The sequence below is a fragment of the Ruditapes philippinarum genome, unplaced genomic scaffold (assembly GCF_026571515.1).
Source record: "Ruditapes philippinarum isolate M1 unplaced genomic scaffold, ASM2657151v2 ctg1462_1_1_1_1, whole genome shotgun sequence".
Taxonomy (NCBI): domain Eukaryota; kingdom Metazoa; phylum Mollusca; class Bivalvia; order Venerida; family Veneridae; genus Ruditapes; species Ruditapes philippinarum.
In genome coordinates this window covers 104,728-124,143 of record NW_026865249.1, presented here as the reverse complement: position 1 = coordinate 124,143, position 19,416 = coordinate 104,728, and the positions used below count along the sequence as shown (strand labels likewise).

At 31.8% G+C, this 19,416-nt stretch overlaps 1 protein-coding gene across 6 annotated transcripts; it reads left to right on the top strand.

The window, feature by feature from the left end:
- The first annotated feature begins 9,475 nt into the window (after positions 1–9,475).
- LOC132728339 (ETS homologous factor-like) lies at positions 9,476–18,512 on the top strand. 6 transcript variants are annotated; one of them, XM_060713994.1, is made up of 10 exons: positions 9,476–9,554; positions 10,729–10,765; positions 11,165–11,330; positions 11,707–11,955; positions 12,668–12,778; positions 13,988–14,170; positions 14,492–14,704; positions 14,889–15,084; positions 15,732–15,855; positions 17,152–18,512. In XM_060713994.1, the coding sequence occupies exons 2-9, from the start codon at positions 10,730–10,732 to the stop codon at positions 15,835–15,837; spliced, it is 1,260 nt and encodes a 419-aa protein (XP_060569977.1). In that variant the 5' UTR covers positions 9,476–9,554; position 10,729; the 3' UTR covers positions 15,838–15,855; positions 17,152–18,512. The 6 variants fall into 6 exon arrangements, with proteins under 6 accessions (XP_060569977.1, XP_060569975.1, XP_060569976.1 ...); XM_060713993.1 differs by lacking the exon at positions 9,476–9,554 and adding an exon at positions 10,293–10,484 and having other exon boundaries at positions 14,492–14,659; XM_060713991.1 differs by lacking the exon at positions 9,476–9,554 and adding an exon at positions 10,295–10,484 and having other exon boundaries at positions 13,991–14,170.
- The last annotated feature ends 904 nt before the right edge of the window (positions 18,513–19,416 follow it).

The following is a 19,416-nucleotide window of genomic DNA, read 5'->3' as shown; positions in this document are numbered from 1 at the left end:
GAAAAACTCGATAGAATTTGACCGTCCGTGTTGTATTAGCTATTTATGGATATATAAAATGCAGTTTTCATCCTGGAAATCATCGTACTTACATTAATTCCAATGAGATAGATGAGATATCTATTAACATTTATCTAAAATTTCATGTCTACAAACTTTATTGTTTTCTTTTGTATAACGCACAGTCTAATTTTAGCTATCGTGTTCAAATTCTTTAAAACATTTTGAAATACAAAATGTATTAGGAAAAATTTCGCTTCCCTATGACGCAAAGCGATACTCAAATTCAACTATTGCCATGCTTAAGATTTTTCATGCGATTATATATTTTTGCTAACAGAATGTTTATAGTTGGACAATTGTCAACTTTACTGTTTATGTGTATTTTGCTGTAAAGAAAGGATCGGCATTCCTATTTAAACACTTATTAATGGTATTAAAATTTTAAATTCTGGGTTTTTCCAAAATGTCGTCATTGTATCATGTGACAAATTTAATAAGCAATCGGGAAGATTTTGTTCTCCTTTACCCGATTTTTGACCTTGGTTTTTTTTGTTATGGCAGCTTTTATATAAGCACATACTGATTACACAACAATAATTTAAAGCAGCATGCCTCCAGATTCATGCTTTTTCATGTATTTTTTAAAATGTACTTAAAAAGTAAAATGTTGTCAAGTGAACGAAGAAAGTAATTTACACATTTCAAACGACACTTTCAAACTACGTAAATTACCACATAAAGGCCAAATAATACCCATTATTGCGTTAGTCACGCAGTAGCAAAATTAGTCGTTCATTGCATATAACATATAAATCATTACTTGAATTGCGAATATTTTACTTTTCTTAAAACCATAGTACGTTTTTTTTCCTCAAAGTTGTTTATCTTGAAATCGTTTGGCTCATCTGGAGGTATGCAGCTCTAATACTAATCCTTACTACACTTCTTTTTCTTTTAATCTGGACAAAAGCATTAATCACTTTAAGCAAAATTTCAAAATATGTATTTTGACTATATGGCATGAGTCTTGGTCTGCACCAGTCACGTGTGTTAATTCAGTCGCTGCAAGCAAGACATGGGCTTATGTGATACGGAATTCCCCCATTTTACATCGCCATGCAAAACACGTTGTTTTCTTCTTAGAAACCGGCAAGCCAAAATATATGTAATAGATATACCATTGGTGCGTTGACGATTTCTGGGTTTGCGTAAATTATACCATAATCACGTGACCTTTCTTATGCCTTAACCTCACAAGACGAAGACCCAGAAATCGTCAACGCACCAATGGTGTATCTGTTTTAACCTATAGCTCCGCCCAGAAACACTTACTCCTTCGATCTTCAAAACTGAAAATTATACCATAGTCCGGGTATGGTATAATTTACGGTTATTGGAAATTATACTTGGAAGAATTTTACATAAGAAGCGCTGAAGAGCTATAGGTTAATGTTGTAATAAACTACCAGGATCATTTGCGCTGAACTAAACAACCATCAAACCTTAACGCAAATTGTCCTCCTGATCAATTAAATAGTTTCAATGAAAGTAATTCCTATCATGATACAGAGAAAAAATTGTTAGTCAATACTATTTTTAGAAGGTCAAATCAAGTTCAATGCATGACTTGTAATGCTTGACCAAGTACATTTTACTGAATCCCCCTTTACTTTTCAAAGTCCGAAATACTTATGGAAAAAGGAAAATTACAGTAGTTTCCCTGCATGTACATTTCATCTCTAATGGTCAAATTCAGACAATTGTCTTTTCTTGCTTCGTCGAAAAAAAAACTGTACTAACCCCTTCTTAAATTCGAAGTTATGCAATGCATAATGCACTCATGAAAAATATGGCATTTTTCGAACGTGAAAATAGATGGTTTAAATCGCACATCAGCATGTACTTAATAAATCGGGAAATGCGTATAATGAATGCATTGCTAGAGCCCTACTGGGGCCCTACGACCATGATTACAAAATATAACACAAGTAATGGTTGGATCCTAGCATCAGGACTTTGAGTTATTAGATTAAGCTTCAAGCTTTTCAATATAAATCTATGTAAACATAAAGCACTTAAAATTATCATTCCTCGATTTCATTTTTATTTATTAATTTATTAATTCATTATTTTATTTTATTTAGTTTTTTTGTATAAAGTATTACACTAGTTTTGCTAATTTTTGCCAAGACTGCAAGGGATTCTGTCGGCACGATACCAATTGTAACTTTCCGACCTGTTCCGTTATACTTTGACAAAGGACTATGATAATGTGCTTAAGGCGAGGTGTTCCGAATAGGTATGACATGACGATATTGTTACCAGTCAAATGTCGTTCATTCTGATGATGCAGTAAGGGGAGGGGTAGCTTGAAGAAGGAAAAAGAAGAATTCCGATAATTTTTCGTTGAAAACCCTATCCAGATGTCGAGTAATAACTTAAATCTTTTGAAACACTAACGACAAGCCCCTAAAACAAACGTTGTATGGGCATTTAAATAGGATTTAAATAGAAAGCGCGTGAATAACGTGCTGTAAATCACGTAGCACGATTTTGTTGTGATAACGCTGTATTTGCTAACAAATTGTATTTAATAATATCTGCACATTTATGAGGCAACATTGAAAATTGTTAAGTAGAAAAACATTATTTGAAAGGATTGATTTACTGATAACATAGCCTTAAAGATGCATTCAAATCATAAGGTAATTTAACACCTATATAATATTATAAAAATTTGCAAACACTTTGATTGGCTGTAGAAGACTTAACTTATAAACCATTTAAAAAGAAAGTTTCGAATATAACTTCCTCAATTTAGCAAACTTTTAATACGTTTTTGTTCTCTTTCTTAAAGGTAAGCTATTTACCTTTTCAACACAAGATTAAATTTAGAACGTGGCTGGTTAAATACTATAAATGGGGTAGGTTATACTACGATAATTTTAAAGATCCTGTATGTTTTGTGATTGATATTTTTACTGTGTGAATACCACTCTAGCAAAAATTTATATATGTACATATTTATGCAATTAAAACAATTTTCAAACATCGAAAAATATGTAAAATGTGTACTGCAAATATTTGTGCACATTATATTTAATTAATAAATTACAGGCATTGATTTCTTATTGGAAAATTTGACATAGAATTTATAGAAAATAAATTTCTAATTACCTCCCTTTATTTACATGAAATGTTAAATTGGGTAATATCTTTATAAATAATGCTTATTTGAACTTACAATATTGACAAATCTTAATTTGAGCATCATATTTATGAAATAAAACCATGAAAAAAATGTGTTACAGGAACTTTAAAGTATTCCCCTTCCAAATTCTCACGATATTCGGTTGGTTGGTATATATAGAATTTAGCTTTTTAAATCAATATGTTTTGCTTGGCTTATCTTAAACCTCTCTCTTTTCATATAAATTTAGATTAATTATACCTACACGAGACTGGGTTATCTGGCATGTCGAAGGGTCATTTACGATTTCTTGGAAGTCAGCCCAAGATCAATCAATATAAGGTGAACTTGACTTGAATATTGAATATTGAATACGTGCCATGTCCATAATCTAGGACAAAAATATAAAGCAAAAGCTGGTGAGCCTTGAAAAAAAACCTTTATATTCACGTGTCTGTGGTAGTGGTGACCTTCAACACTTCGAAAAAATAAAATGTTTTATGTCGGCCTCAAGGCGGTTTTACTAATTTTATAAAATCTTAACAAATATCATAATTTAAATTTTGATTGTATTATGACAGGCGAAGCGATCACTATTGTCAAAATGAGATCGCTTTATCTCGTGGTTTAATCAGCCATCCCTTCTATTGTTTAATAAACTTGAAGGGTTCAATTCAAAGTAATCGTGATTTACGATAAATCACGTCCGAGATAATGATCTAATTATAGAAAGATTGGACAATATTCAAAACCAATAAGTGGTATCTGTTTCAGATGTACTTATACATTGACTTTAATTGATTATTGTCTTTATATCACTCGATAAATTGGTAACGTTTATGTGCAAGGTTGTTACGTTTTCAAATTAAAATGTCGGGTTGTAATATTTTTCTTATGATATCGTCAATGTGTTACATATACTAAGCTTTGGAGACATGCAGAAACAACACTGCACGCGCGCGAGCACACACACGCCGCCCACTCAAATACACCAATTTATGAAAGAAAAAAAAAGAAATAAGAATTTCAAAACATACTGACAAACTTTATGACCAAACGTTATAAGGAAAGTTGATCCTACAGCTATATTATATCTCCACCTAATGTCACCCTCTCATATTCTTCTATGTAACGATGTTTAATATATTAGATCTAATGTTGTTGTCGGCGTTTTGTTCTTGTTGTTGTTTACATGTACTGTAAATTGAATATTGCATATTTTGGCCTTTTTTTATAATAAAGGTGAATTGTCAGTGCCGTGCAATGCGTAAATTACTTTCTTTGTTCAGTTCATAATATTTTACTTTTAAAGACCCATTATGCCTCAGAAATGCTTTCATTTTTATTTCACAAAAACTTTTATTTCCACTGTATACCTTTTTATTTCATGCTTTCCAGTGTTTTATTGTAATATATCAGATAATTATATTCTGATAAACCACTAGTGAAATTTATAAAATATAATTTTCACTGTAGCTGAACTATATCTGAATGCGGATGAAAAGAAAATCATAACTAAATGGAATAACAGGCAGAAATAAATGCCGTCATACGTAAATTTTGCTTCTTTAGGAAAAGAAAGTCGATGTCACCATACATCATGTTAAAAATGTAACAAAATTACAGTAATTTAACAGAACTAAATTTCAAAACTGATGATGAGACGTCATGATGTGATGACGTCACAAAGGAGAATGCGCGACGTTACGCGGAAAAATCAGTAAAAAGTACTTAAAATCACTTTAAAGCATGAAATAAAAAGAAAATTTATTTGTTTTACATATAAGATTGAAATATATTTCATTTGTGAACACCAGCTATTATATTTTCACTCGTGGCTACGCCACTCGTGAAAATATAGCATCTGGTGTTCACTCAGTGAAATTATATTTTAATCTTACATGCAAAACAAACAAATATCCTCTATATAAAAAATAATTCTAGGCATAATGTGCCTTTAAATAGACTTTGAGATTGTTTATGAAAATAAGCATGAATCTGGAGGCGTGGTGCTATATGCGTTAACAGATAAAAATTACAAGTATTTGTCGCGAATGTTGATGTATATTATGATGCCTAGAGAAGCTTTTGTATTACTTATTAAGACGTTCCGTCGCTGAAATAGCTCGTAACTTGATCGTTACGTTGCTGTTGTCGTTAAAATATATTTATCACACACCGTGCCGCTTTTTCGACTCCGTAAAATTGTATTGCACGACTGTGCATATATTTTGACGCGACGTCATTTGTGTTATACCTCGTATAAACATACTGTAAAGACGCGCTAAATGTTAGCGTTGTAAACTATAAGTGCGTCACTCTGTTTCACCTTAAACGGTCTTTATTTATGTGATAAATAGAATATTAAATTGGGGTAATTTAATTACTGAATTTATTGAACGTAGTGGAATAAATTCAGTATTAAACTTACACTCGTTCAATATCCTTTATATTTACGGTAGATGATGACGTTGTTACGTTGTTCTTGGTGACACATGAACGCTCATTTAGGTAAGAGATTTTTAGTGCATCGTTTTAGAATGACGCAAGCTCGATTTCAAATGTGCAGGAATATATTTGGTCAATGGCACGTGCATAACAATACTGCAATGTAAGAAATATTAATATATATTTCTATCATTCTAAAATGCTAATTCATAAGGAAAACTTCACCGAGCGGTAGGTAATTTCCTGACGTCATTTGATTAACTAGCATTTAATCTGACGTCATATGACGAGTAAGGATTTCTTTTATACCGTGAATACAATAATTGTTTAATGCCCTGTCTGTTTGATATTTAAATAATGTGAATCTTGTTAGAATATGGAAATGACGTAATATGCCGGACGTTGTTACGTTATGATCGTTTACGTTTCACTTTAGAATTGGTGGAGTTTGTCGACCTTTTGTGAGTTCATTTTTTATTGACTTTTTAGTCACGCCGGTACTGTTAAGGTCATATGGAAACTTTCTGGCTTTCCTGGCAGAGAAGACTTTAGATGCCTCTCTACTGAATAGAACCACCGGCATTTTGATAGCATCTTCATAATTATGACATAATCGTAATGGAGTTCAAATGGATGTTCTGCTATATATGCCATCATTAATTTACTTACTTTAATAGTATAGCGATTGTAAATTATATTGCCGTTCGTTTACATTTGACGTGCGATATTAGCCCGGCAAATTGACATTAAACTTATCGGTGTGAATCTTCACTATCTATACCCTCGGGACCTCTGAATGGATTCAAAATGATACTATCGTGGAGTTTGCAAAATATTAAGACAATCGAAAGAATAATAAAACAATGCTTGGAGCTAGAAAATAATACTATAAACCTTAATTATTGTTTTACTATGATTTTCTGATGTTACCGACAGTGTTGTGTGAACTATAGCAATATTGAAAGTTACATGCCTCCAGATTAGTAAATATATATATAAAAAATCGAACTCGAAAAAAATGTATTAAAATTTTAAGAAAAGTAAGCTTTTGATACTTTACATGTCGTGTGCGATTAATGGCTGTCTTTGCAGTATTTACTGCGTGACAAACGCAGTAAAGGCTAATTTTGCATATTTTGACCTCATTTTGGTAATACACGTGGACTGTATTTTACCATTTACCTCAGTACTTAGTGACAATGATTTTAATATGAGCATACCGTTTGTCGCAATTTAGCTACTTGATTGTTTAAACTGAACCTTAAAGCAAAAATTTAAATGCCATCTAGTCCCGTCAACCTAACTTTACGGTTATCGAACGTGGTAAGCCTTTGTCACGCGTTAAGATCAGGTCAGCACGTGCCATCCGTGCAGTCTGATAAGTCTTTGACCTGAGTTGGTACCTCAGCACGTGTATTATGATATTCGAAATTCAATAACTTTCAACCTTGAAGAAACAAGGGAGGCACAAAAAAATCAATTTTTCATTGAAATCCGAGTTTATATACAGTATATAATTATATATGTATAATTATATTTTAAGTGCACAAGTTGATCTATGTAAGTTTTAAAATTTGATTTTTTTAATGATTGGACTTTCAGTTGAATCTTATACAGTCAAATCAATGCACGGGTAAACGCGACTGTTAAGCACGTGTAGGTTTTAAACGTTTTAAATAATCAACTTTAAGTTGACGTTCTTTATCTATTTAACAATAGGTCCGACATGATAAAACTGTCATGTCAGTTAAATGTTTGTGTGTGCAAAAATTCTTACCTTTGTAATCACTCTAAAGGTTTGATTTATATAGCACATAAAGTTGTTATTATTACAATATTTTATCTATATTTATAAATCATGAAAATGAGTGTTTAAATTTGAAAACAATGTATCTATACAGGAGAGAAGGGTTTAAAGTCTGATTATTTGTAAAAACTTGATTTAAAAAAAAGTTCAACAGTATACACATTAGAGAAAATTAGTAAATGCCCGTGTTCTTTCTTTCTTTCTTTGCCAGTACTTTCTTTCTTTCCAGTACAGTATTTCGATAATTGAAAATCATAATAATATATTTTCTCTAATTATAATTGCTATATTTCTTTAAATCGGCTTTGTTGAAAAAGTTGTGTATTAAGATAATGTATGAAAATGTCCGGTATATATCTCGTTCTAACTATGACTTAACACTTTTATACACCGATAAGATAAAAGATAAAAGTACTTGAGATACAAAAAAAATGGTGACAAATGCAAACAAAAATTGTTATACATTCAGGTGCTTAAAGATAAAGCGTAAATAATGTAGATCTAACCAATAATAGATCATATCAATAAATGTTGTGGCCGTTCAATATTTTGATATTTGCGGATGAAACAATGGCGATCACAGTAAATATTTGATTTGTGAAGATATCAGATGCATTTGCACTTCGATCGTGCATATTTTACATGAATTATCAGTCGCTAAAATCCACAGCATTTAAGTCAATATTGTATTGTAATTTATCTATATTGGCACATTTATTCTCCGATAAACTTTTATCATAAAATCGGAACCTTAAAAATGCCTTTTTTAATTTTTTAACCAATTATCTTTTATCGGGTATAGACGGGAATTTCCCCCAACAGTTAGCAAATTTATCTATCGTACATACAGAATGAAAAGGGTAAAATTTCACAGAGCAAATGAATGTTGGATCGTCACGAAAGATTTATTTGCTTCTAAAAATAGATTGTAAACATCGCTGGGTTTTAATTTGAGATACTCTAAAATGTATAAGAAAAACGTGTGTTTTAACTTGCTACATCGTGATGGACAGTCTATATCAAACGTGCGTTAAATATCTTCCTTTTATTCATCGATCCTTATTTGAGTTTTATATGATACAATATAATATTATAAACATGACTATTTACCGATCACTGCATGTTTCTTTGTAACACAGCCTGACTACTAACACATAAATAGCAAGCCCGTTTCTCCGCTTTCAAACTATAACTGCTATAATATAAAAGTCTTGCGGATCGAGGTCCTATAAAATTAATATATAATGAAGAACCATTGTTAATTCTGGATTAGTCATTTTCTATTAATTGCACTAGAATTGTTTTATTCTCCCAAGTCTCCTGGGTGAGTCGCCCGTGCACGTTTCCGGTGGAGTCTGTGAAAACCACTGCTATTTTTTTTTTATAAATAGTGACTGTCCAGGCATCCGGACGATCCGCATCATCGTGTTCCAAAGACCGCACAAAGTGGCGCCTCACCCTTCATATGGATATAACAGCATGAAAATATTACCATTTTCTGTATCTTCAAGGCCAAACAAGCAAGTTATGAAAAGAAAAAAAAACAACAAATAACTTTATAATCTCTCTAAGTTTCTAATTAAGATAGTACATCTATATAGGCTACCTGTATCTTTAAGCCGGGTTACACACTGCAGAATTATCGATTGACTTGTTAAGGAGCGAGCAGACGATAATATTATACTATTCTCTCAACATTTATATAGCATTGTTGCATATATGGCATTCTGTATTGATTGTTATATTGAAATAAACATGCTCTCTATTTGTCTCATGTTTTAATAATCGCCAATATTAGCCGACTTATATTTTCTGTATCTTCTGAACACAACCTCTCCCATTGATAATTTACACGAAATAAACGTCACCTCCCTATTGGCCAATCGCAACAATACATCTTGACCTAGTTAAAATTCAGGGGAATTCCCTTCTCACGATTGCTGCGCAGTCATTGGCTGTTTGTCAAGGCACCACGTGACTCGTCTATCTCGTTTGTATTTATACGGCCAAAAAATCTTAACATAACCATATATGAAATAAACCGCAAATAAACTTAAACAGAAGCTGTTAATGTGAAAATTTGGGATTTAACTTAACTTGCAAAAGGTAAATAGATAGTTTATTTACCATTCTAAATATATTACACATAATAATAGTGTATGCATTATAAATTATATAATTATTAATATAATGATTAAGTTATGATATAATTTGATAATTTATGCGTTGCAGAAATTGTTGCTTTTAAAATGACCAGAATATGAATGATTGCATGTGTATGCCATGTATTAATGTACATGTTGTTACAAAAAAAGAAAACAACAATAATGCCTCAATTAGTCACTTAATTTACCAGCGTTGTTACATCTATATACATGTATATGATAAGTTGGTACACCCTTAGTGCATACTTGATTAAAACTAATCCATTGTTGCAACATAACAATGTTTGAACTGTTCCTAATCGGAGTTGGGGAATTGCATTATTTAAGGATAACAATGATGCAGTAATTAAGGCTTAAACGATCGGAAATGTCACTTAATGTATTTATATTAACGTCTGCGCGACGCTCTAGATGAAACGAATGCATTGTGTTGAAGTAAACATTCGTCGGAAATGATTCAAAGTGTTTAAGTGTTTCTTAGATATAATCTCGTCAGCAAATCAATAGTAATTAATACACAGAGATAATTTATATGAAATTGTTGACACGTACTGTTTACTAAACGGAATTCTAGTGCGCAAAATCAGTAAGTTATTTTTTCCGTTTAAAGCCTGCCTTCGGTGCGCATTATCAAATGTTTTTGTTGCTACGTTATTTCTCGATGATATTGACGATTATTCAGTGCTTTTGAAATAAAAGCTTGCGAAACTTTTCATTTTGAACGATAAATCTTAAACCGCAAGTGCACGGTGAACTTGAATATTAATTAAGTTCTTACACAATTGGACATTTATAATTACTTGATGGTTTGTCCGCATTTTGGTATAAAAATACTGAACCAGTCAACACGCACAGCACGACAATCAGCCAGGTAAAATCCAGCGTTCTGATTGGCTGAGAGCGATGCTATGTCATCTAATTTGATATTCTAATTAATCATTGTTAAGCGTATCTGTCAACGTACGTTATGTGTTTAATTGTCGTCTTGATCAATTAATTTCCCCTTAACAATTGCTTAGCATAATTGTTTCATTATAAACTATTCAAAATTATTATAGTCATCATTACAAAGGCAAGATTAAATTTTAATTTTATTTCTGATTTTTACGTTGTAGGATGCTTGAAATGGATTCGAGAATCTCTCTCCAGTCCGTAAGTTTATATTTTAATTTATATTCAGTAATTAGTTTTGAGTTATTATTTTTATATATACATGTTACAATAAAATATTGTCTACTTAATATTTTTTTAAATGTATTGACTTAAAAAGTTAAAATTTGTCAATGCCTGTGTTTAAAGACACAATATAAGATTCAATTTGCATTTTTTCATATGTATGATAAAGTTATATGTCGTTATCAGTAAGATATTTGTTGGATGACACATTTTCATTTTATAGCCCTGTCTGACATGATTATTTTTTTTTTACTTACCTGCAAACAGAAAAAGAAACCAATTCTTAAATTTGACTCGGATAAAAACACCTTTAGCCTCCTTTGGCTTATTTAAACTACTTTCTTAAATAACACCTGTGCATTTCAACTGTTTCAGCTCCCGGACTCTGATGTTTTTTCACCATGCTCAATAGACCATCAAGATGTATTTATGTACGATGATGACAAGCATGGACCAAGATGTGGGATGGATGGTTCAGACAGCCCGACCTTTCTTGATATTTCAAACAGTAAATCCGCATCTATTCCAGAAATTAAAACAGGTATGGTTAAATCTCCCATTTTTTTTGAATGACATAAATTGAAATATGACCCACGATGTCAACAGACACAATTTTTTTTACAACAATTGTTCTATTTGATATATCAGACCGTTATATTAGATGTAACTTGAAGCAAGTGTTTCTTCACACAACGTGTCTTGAATTTCACATTTAAATATTACGTTGTCTAATGCAATATCATACTTTTTTTCTTTTGAAAGATTATATTATCATATCTTAATTTGAAAGATTGTTTCTAAAATGTGTTGTAAAACTTAAAATGCAAGCTTGGAAACCCCGAGTCTCTTTTCAAAGCAAACATACTTTGTGATTTTATGTATATTCTATTTTAATCAAATTGTTTCTTTTCATCTAGAACCCGACACTGACACCCTAATGAGCTGGACACAAAAACACCCCGAGCACTGGTCTCAAAACGAAATCTTAGACTGGATCTATTTTGTTGCTAGTACAATAGATGTAGACCCGACTACCATAAGAGGTGAAGGGTTCCAAAATATTACTGGACCCGAACTATGCCGAATGACGCTTGATGACTTTCAAAGGCGGGATCCAGTCAACGGAAAATGTTTCTTTGATATGTTTAGATCCCTTCACAGAGATGGTAAGTTCCGTACACATTTGATGCAAATTTATATTTCATTGAAAAAAAGTCCTTTAATTTGCACGTTACTTTTTTTGCTGAATATCTAATGTATTGAAATTTAAGGAGGACTGCTATTAATGCTGACAGCTATTGTATATTATGCAGGTTTTAAAATAGATACCCGGATCAAAATGTCCGCAGACGATATTATATTTCAAGTACAATCTGTAACTTGATATTGCTAATGTGAAATTTGCACATTTATTATCAAACAATTTAATATTTATAAGTAGAGCAAGCATGCACAGTAACGGTGTTAAAATGATTAGTTATTTAAATTTCGATTCCTGCCGACTATTCATCGCAACTGAAATCAAGTTGACATACTGCATGTTTAGAAATTTATGTTTGATTTAGTTATGTGAATCAGCGAATAAAAACTGAATAAACATTAACCGCAAAATAATTGGTCATGTTTGTGAAAAGAGTCTGTGAAAAAGTTGGTAAAATGTTTCTAAAAGAAATACGTATATATTTATTAAAGCTTAACTGAAAGAGTTGATAAAAGGAAGAACATTTTTTTTTATCATTCGTGTATGAAAAGAATTATTAAGTAGCTTTAAAATGGTCTACCAAACAGCAAATACAAACTGCATTGAATGAATTTGTATGAATGCAATATTATGCAACAAATCATTTATATATTATATTTCTTAATTTGCATTTTCAGCTTTTTTCATTGAACCAGCCGACTGTGACTACACATCGTCAACCTCTTCCATGTTACATCTTCAACATGAGGTTAAACAGGAACCAAAATACAACCCCTGTCCATATTCCAGTAAGTTCACAACGCATGCGTACTGTATAATGTATTATTCACAGTTATATTCATTCATTTTACGGGATACAGTCTGGACCCGGAAATAGTGACTGGTCCCCATTAGTTACTTAAGAGCCAAATGTATGTTTCAAAAAAAAAAAGAAGAAAAAAACTGAAAAACTTTAAGGCCTTTTATACATATGCATGGTATTTCAGCTTGCATGTATACGAACAGCGTTTACCCAGCAAGGTAGCATGGCTTAAAAAAAAGATTTCTCAAATCATGGCATACGTTGTCTAGTTAAGAATTTCAGATCTATTGAGATGTTCATACATTTGGCTCTGTTTTTGTTTATACATTTGTGTATTGAATATATTCATATTTTTTCTAATCATGTTCATTTAACAAGCACATATTTCTACATTTCTATCTGCATGCTTTTATTTAACCCTTCTACCTTTTTCGAAATATATGCATCAAAATTCATAAGAAAAAAGTAGCACAAGAAACAAAGAATATTTAATGTATTCAATTTTGTTTCTTTAAACTGTATACAATTTACACATATACTTAAAGTAGAAGGGTTAAATTTATATCTGTTTCACATATGCTAGATATTTGCATAGAAGTCCAACCTCCTTTAACTACTGCTAACAAAACTTTTTACTGCTAACAATACTTCACTTTTAACAAACATTGAACATCACTTGTTATATCATATAGTATAATAATATTAGATGATCCGAGGATCTTTTCTTCATTATTCGCTTCTACAACTCGCTTAAAGACTGTTCATTTTATCTTCCATATTAAGGAAACTAATGCATATATATGATATCAAAGGGGACGTAACTGATAACAAATAGCTGCACAAATTAATGATGATTACATTGAAATGAGTCCGTTCAACGTTTCTGTAAATCAAAGAAAATGAGATGTTCATTTCAGATGAATAATTTCAATAATTATAAATGTAAGAAATGATCTGGCTCGCTCACGCCGTTAGTCAATAGGATATTTGTAGTCCACTTTGAAATTCGGAAGGATGTTTAATTACACATTTACCAATGATACATGTACCTAGCGGAGTAGGAGGATGTGTCTTGATGAGTCATGACTGCGTTTGAAACATTGTTCAAGAAAGACAACTTTGAGAAAAGAAAGTGAAAATAAAATTCACAAAAAAATTAGCAAGTATTTGACCAGGCTGTCCGGTATATTTTCAGAAGGTCAGGAGGAGAATTTTGTAACAACTGGGCAAGGTAATGACTTACAAGTGCTGCTAGGTACTGACTGGTATGATATTGACACATGTGTTGAAATCAATGACGAGGCCCTTGAGAAAATCTCCCGCCAAATTTTCCCACATCCCGATTACGGATACGGAAGTTCCGAATATGGCAGTTCCGGTAATTTACTAGAACTATTTTTTTTTACATTATAATGCATGGTGGGGCGTTTAGTGTTGCTTATGATTAACATTTGAATATCAGTCTTGAAATGTTGCAAGCACTCCCGCCAAGTAACAACTTTTTGGACTTCTATGCAAATTCTCGCTATAAATTAGTTGGTTAGGTGATAATATTTAATTTTAGTGGTTTTGTTGTAATAACTTGTAGTTAAGTTTTCTTGTAAATTGATTAATGCTCAAAACTATGATGCTATATTGTCTTAACACTGCTTTAGATCTCTTAGAAATTATGTGCATTCATTTAGTTGTTTTGTTACAGATTCAGAATCGATTAGCGACACTTCTGAAAACACAATGGATTTGTATACAAGACTACATGGTCGAAACGACTCTACTGGATCTGACGTAATGTCAGATGATGATTATGTCCCATACCCGGAACCAACCAAAAAGAAACCAGCTACCAAGAGGAAAGTGTCAAAACCGGGTGAGCAGCAGAAACCACAAAATCGTGGCAGGAAACCGGGCCAAAGTAAGCCTCGTTCCGGCCATTGTATTTTTTTTTAAAGTTAATTACAAATGTAATTATTTCATAACGCAAATTTCATATGTTTAATGGTATTAATGTTTCTTTTTTTGGACAGATAAATTTCATAGATTCTACGACAACTCTTTTGATGATTTCTTAATCTTATATTTATATTTACTTCCAACAGTTTCCAAAGGAAATCATCTCTGGGAATTCATCCGTGATTTGCTCAAGGATCCAAAATCAAATCCACACCTTCTACGCTGGGAAGAGCAGGAGACTGGTGTTTTCCGTTTTGTCCAAAGCGAGGCTGTTGCTCAAATGTGGGGCAGGAAGAAAAACAATCCGGGAATGACGTATGAAAAATTGAGCAGAGCAATGAGGTAAATGTCGTCTGTTGCTCGTTGTACTTAGAAATTGTAAATTTTCACAAGATATGGTTGGCTTTAATTTTTTACATTTTTATTTATAGTTACTTCTGTTTGTTTATAGTTAACATCCATCTATCTTTTAGTTGTAAATACGACATACTTCGACACTTTCCGTATCTATTATGTTCTTAGCTAACTCCTTTCGATCATTAAATGGCGAAGTTCGTAGAATGTGTGTACCATATATTAAAAATATTTACGACAACGATTTGGAGTTACTCTATACCAGTTCAAAGAATTTAAAAGTATTTAATCAAAGCCAAACCAAATCTTAAAGTGGTGCAAACTTGTGTTTTTGTTGTTTTAGTTTATCTTCTGCATGCGCCATTAAGTGGTCATACATGTGTTTGTAAGAGGTTGCATGGGCTAGGTCTTAAAGGGCTATTTAAAATTTTATTATTCTTTTTTTACTTAAAGATGAAAGAGGTTTCGGTTTTAAAGCTTTTATAAGCATGTTTTATAGAATAAAATACCATGTTACAAATGTAGACAAAACAGAACTGACGAATTTTATTAAGGTGGTGTTAGACATGTATTATTATATGTGTAAAGAACCAGTTTTATCACTTGTTTATATGTTACGATCTTGATTTTATTAGGTTTTGTCGGACAGCTGGCTACTTCGCGGAAGTGCCAAAAACGGGCAAATTTCCAAAGAAATTGTGCTTCCGTTTTGGCGAGAAAGCTTTCGGCTGGAAGGACTAAAAGCACGGGATGCTTTAGGTTAATATTGAGCACCAAAATTTGTAGTCTGCTTGTCGTCTGCTTCTCTAACCCTTTCATGACATAGGCTATGGAAATACATTGTATAACTGTGCAATGTGCTTCCCCCTTGTGCAATATTTCATTTGTTGCTTTTCCGGTTTTTTTCCCGGCTATCTTTAGGAATTCTTTTTTTTTAAATTTCAAACAGTTGTAATTTCAAAAAAAAGAAAAGAAAAAAAGAGAAAGCTATTGCTTATCTCAAAGAAATTTATAGGTGTGTGTTATATGAAGTTGTACAGGGCCTATGACATGTACTTGAATATATAATTGCTTTCTAGTTTGATATTTTATTGTGTGCTTTAAATTTACCTTCCTTTGCTTTATATGTTATATCATTACTCTTGCCTTCTTTTTCCATTTTTCCTCAGATCTTTACACTTATTTTCCTTATTTTAAAGAAGCTAAACTTATAAACGCTTATGTCCATGATTTCCTTAACAAAATCTGAAAATGAACTTGACCTTACAACAGACTGGATTACTATACTGGGTGTTAGAAATACAAGAATTGAGGAAAGAAATAAAAACAAGATTATATACAAAGACTGTATTCATAAAGTTTAAGATTTTTTTTCATTTTGGTTTCAGTTTATTTTATTATTATATTATTTTCCATTTGGGTTCAAAAAAATGATGGCATTAAAAAAACACGTAGAATTCAAATCCAATTTACCTTTGGGACTCTTTCGAAATAATATGGCCAGGTTAAGATGGCCTAACATGGCAAGTATTTTGAGTAAATTTTAGGAGAATATTAAGCTGAAAATGGCGGGTGATTTAGAAAAACATAAGAAGGATATGTTTGTACCAACTTAACGTATTCGTCTCTACCATCTCAGCTTTATATAGCCTACACCTGGTCACTAATTTTGAATGACTTTGAATGGTCAGTAATCTAGTCTGTAGACTTTACCTTTTATGTTTCCACTTATTTTTCCTCCCTCTCTCTAAAATAACAATACCCTATTTAACCAACTAGCAGTAGATTTGTACATTTTGATTTTTTTTTTGCTTTTCTCAATATCTTTAAATTGATTAAGAGAAAAAACTTTATAAAGAATAATGAAATTTAAAAACATTCCTTAAAGAAAATATGAACCCATTAAAGGCTAGTTTAAGAATTATATACATTTGTATACTAATTGCATGAAAACGGTTTTGGTGTTAGTTTTATATTTCAATTGTTCTTAAACGTCAGCATATATAGCACATGAGAATTATTTGTTAATGTTATAATGTTTTTGTTTGGTTACAGATATTATTACAAGAGAGGGATCCTGGATAGGGTTGATGGACGACGCCTTGTGTACAAGTTTGGAGTTAACTCGCATGGTTGGAAATAAATTAAACCAAATGCATTCAAGATCTCCCATTGTATCACAGCCAGTCAGCCGGTCTCAAGTGCTGCATAGGCCAAATTGTCTCCCATCCCTACAAACAATTTATTGGAAAAACACAATACGAACTCTCTTCTAGGCCAAAGTCCTCAATTTAAAATCTGGTTGCAGGCCACTAAAAGGCAAAGAAGGCAAATGAGGGACGAAGAGTCGTGACGTCATTGTAGTCCGATCGCTAGCTGTACACGTCAGAAAACAATTACATTTGACGTGATTTTAAAAAAAAGTGCTTCAAACATAAATTTTCATCATATTTGTTTCGTCACGAAACGTGACACGTGTCATTAGATGACGTTTATTACGTTGTCAATCATAATTCCTTATTTTATTGTCATTTCAATCAATCATACCATTCTGGAATGTAATTCCTTCATGAAATCGAATCTCTAATAGGATATGTTATTTCAAACTGCATAGTTATAAATATACAAGCAAAATGGTTTCTTATCCATGACAAATTAAAAAGAAAGCAATGACAATGAAAAAAGGACCGATAAATAATAACAAATTCTGCTTTGCTACTTAATGTAAATACTTAAAACAAAAATGCTGTTGTATATATAAGAACTAACATTTTTCAACAACTTTGTAATATATTGTTGGCGAAGATAATATATATCAAATTATTATATTATTATTTGTAGATCTACTAAAAAGTGTTGTTCTCAAAGCAGGTAGAAGAATATCTTCGGTTATAGTGTGCAAATGATAAAGAAAACACCCACAAAAAGCAGAAAGTAGTCTTGAGAATTTACTGAAAATGTTGTTTATATTTTAACATCCATTTTCATATTGTTTTTTATTTTTTTAAAAAGTTAAATGGAAATTAGAAGCAATACAAAAGTATCCCAATTTGCACAATTCATTTTTTTCAAGATTCCTTATTCATATATTCAGATAAACTTTATGGGTATATTTTTGGGCATTGCATACGTTGATGTTCTATAAAGACAAGTGGCGGATCCCGGCTTCATTGCAGGGAACCAGGTATAAACCAAAGTACACCAAATGTGTTTGACTCCGCCACAAATTATGTTTGTATAACTAGGCCTCCGGGTTAGTGCAATATCAAATGAATTAATATATGTACAACTTTCTTATTTGTAATAATGATGTTACAAAAATTATATTGTTTTAATATTACTAGTGTAAGTTGTAATTGTAAAATGTTTATATTTTTGTACGTAAAATTGTGAAAAAAATAAATATGTTAAATCCATTGTCTTTTTTTTGTAATGTGGCTTACAAGCTTTGAAAATAAAAATAAGAAAAATGATAATTGACTTTACCATGGAAGATTGGCATATGTTGAGAGAAATAGTCCTCATTATTCGAAAGTGACATTTTCAAAAGCATACATTTTTCATCTTGCACCCTGCCCACGGTCCCCAAACCCACTATTCTATAGAACTTTATGCACATGTGTTTTAAAAAACGGAATTACACTTGCTATACATGTATATTCCCATCTTCTATAAGTCTGGTAAAAATGTGTTGTGCTCGCTTTTCCGTATTTAAGTCCAAGTAAATAGTTATAGTACATTTGTTTGCACATACATTTTTCTATATTTATTTGTGTTTATTGGTACGGATAATATTTCAATAAAATGCAACATAATGGCTGTCTGCAAACTACTTTTTAATTGAATTCATGCGCGTGCCTTTCATCGTATACTTACGAGTAATTATAACAATGGGAAAATTCTGTTACGGCTTAGTATATAAATTAAGATATACCAACAAAGTAATTATTTACTTAATGTTATTTACTACCAAAATAAAGAAAAAGATCACCTCATAGATATGTCTAATATCAAAAGCATTCAGATCGTTTAATGGTATATATGACACGTTAGCAAGCAAACTTGCTTCTTCTCGAGTCCAGTCGCGTTCAAATTAATGCACGAATGGAAACAGCGTAACAACTCGTCTCGGGGTGTTCCGATTGGAAGGGGCACCTGGAGGGACTTCTAACAATAAAGCAAAGAAGTCACCAAATGACCTTGATTGAAAAACTAAAACACAATCACACAGATAATCACACATTCCGTTTAAGTAAGGTAAAGCCAATTCTGGACTTAACATATCAGATCATGATTACGTACAGTTTCAAAAATAAAATA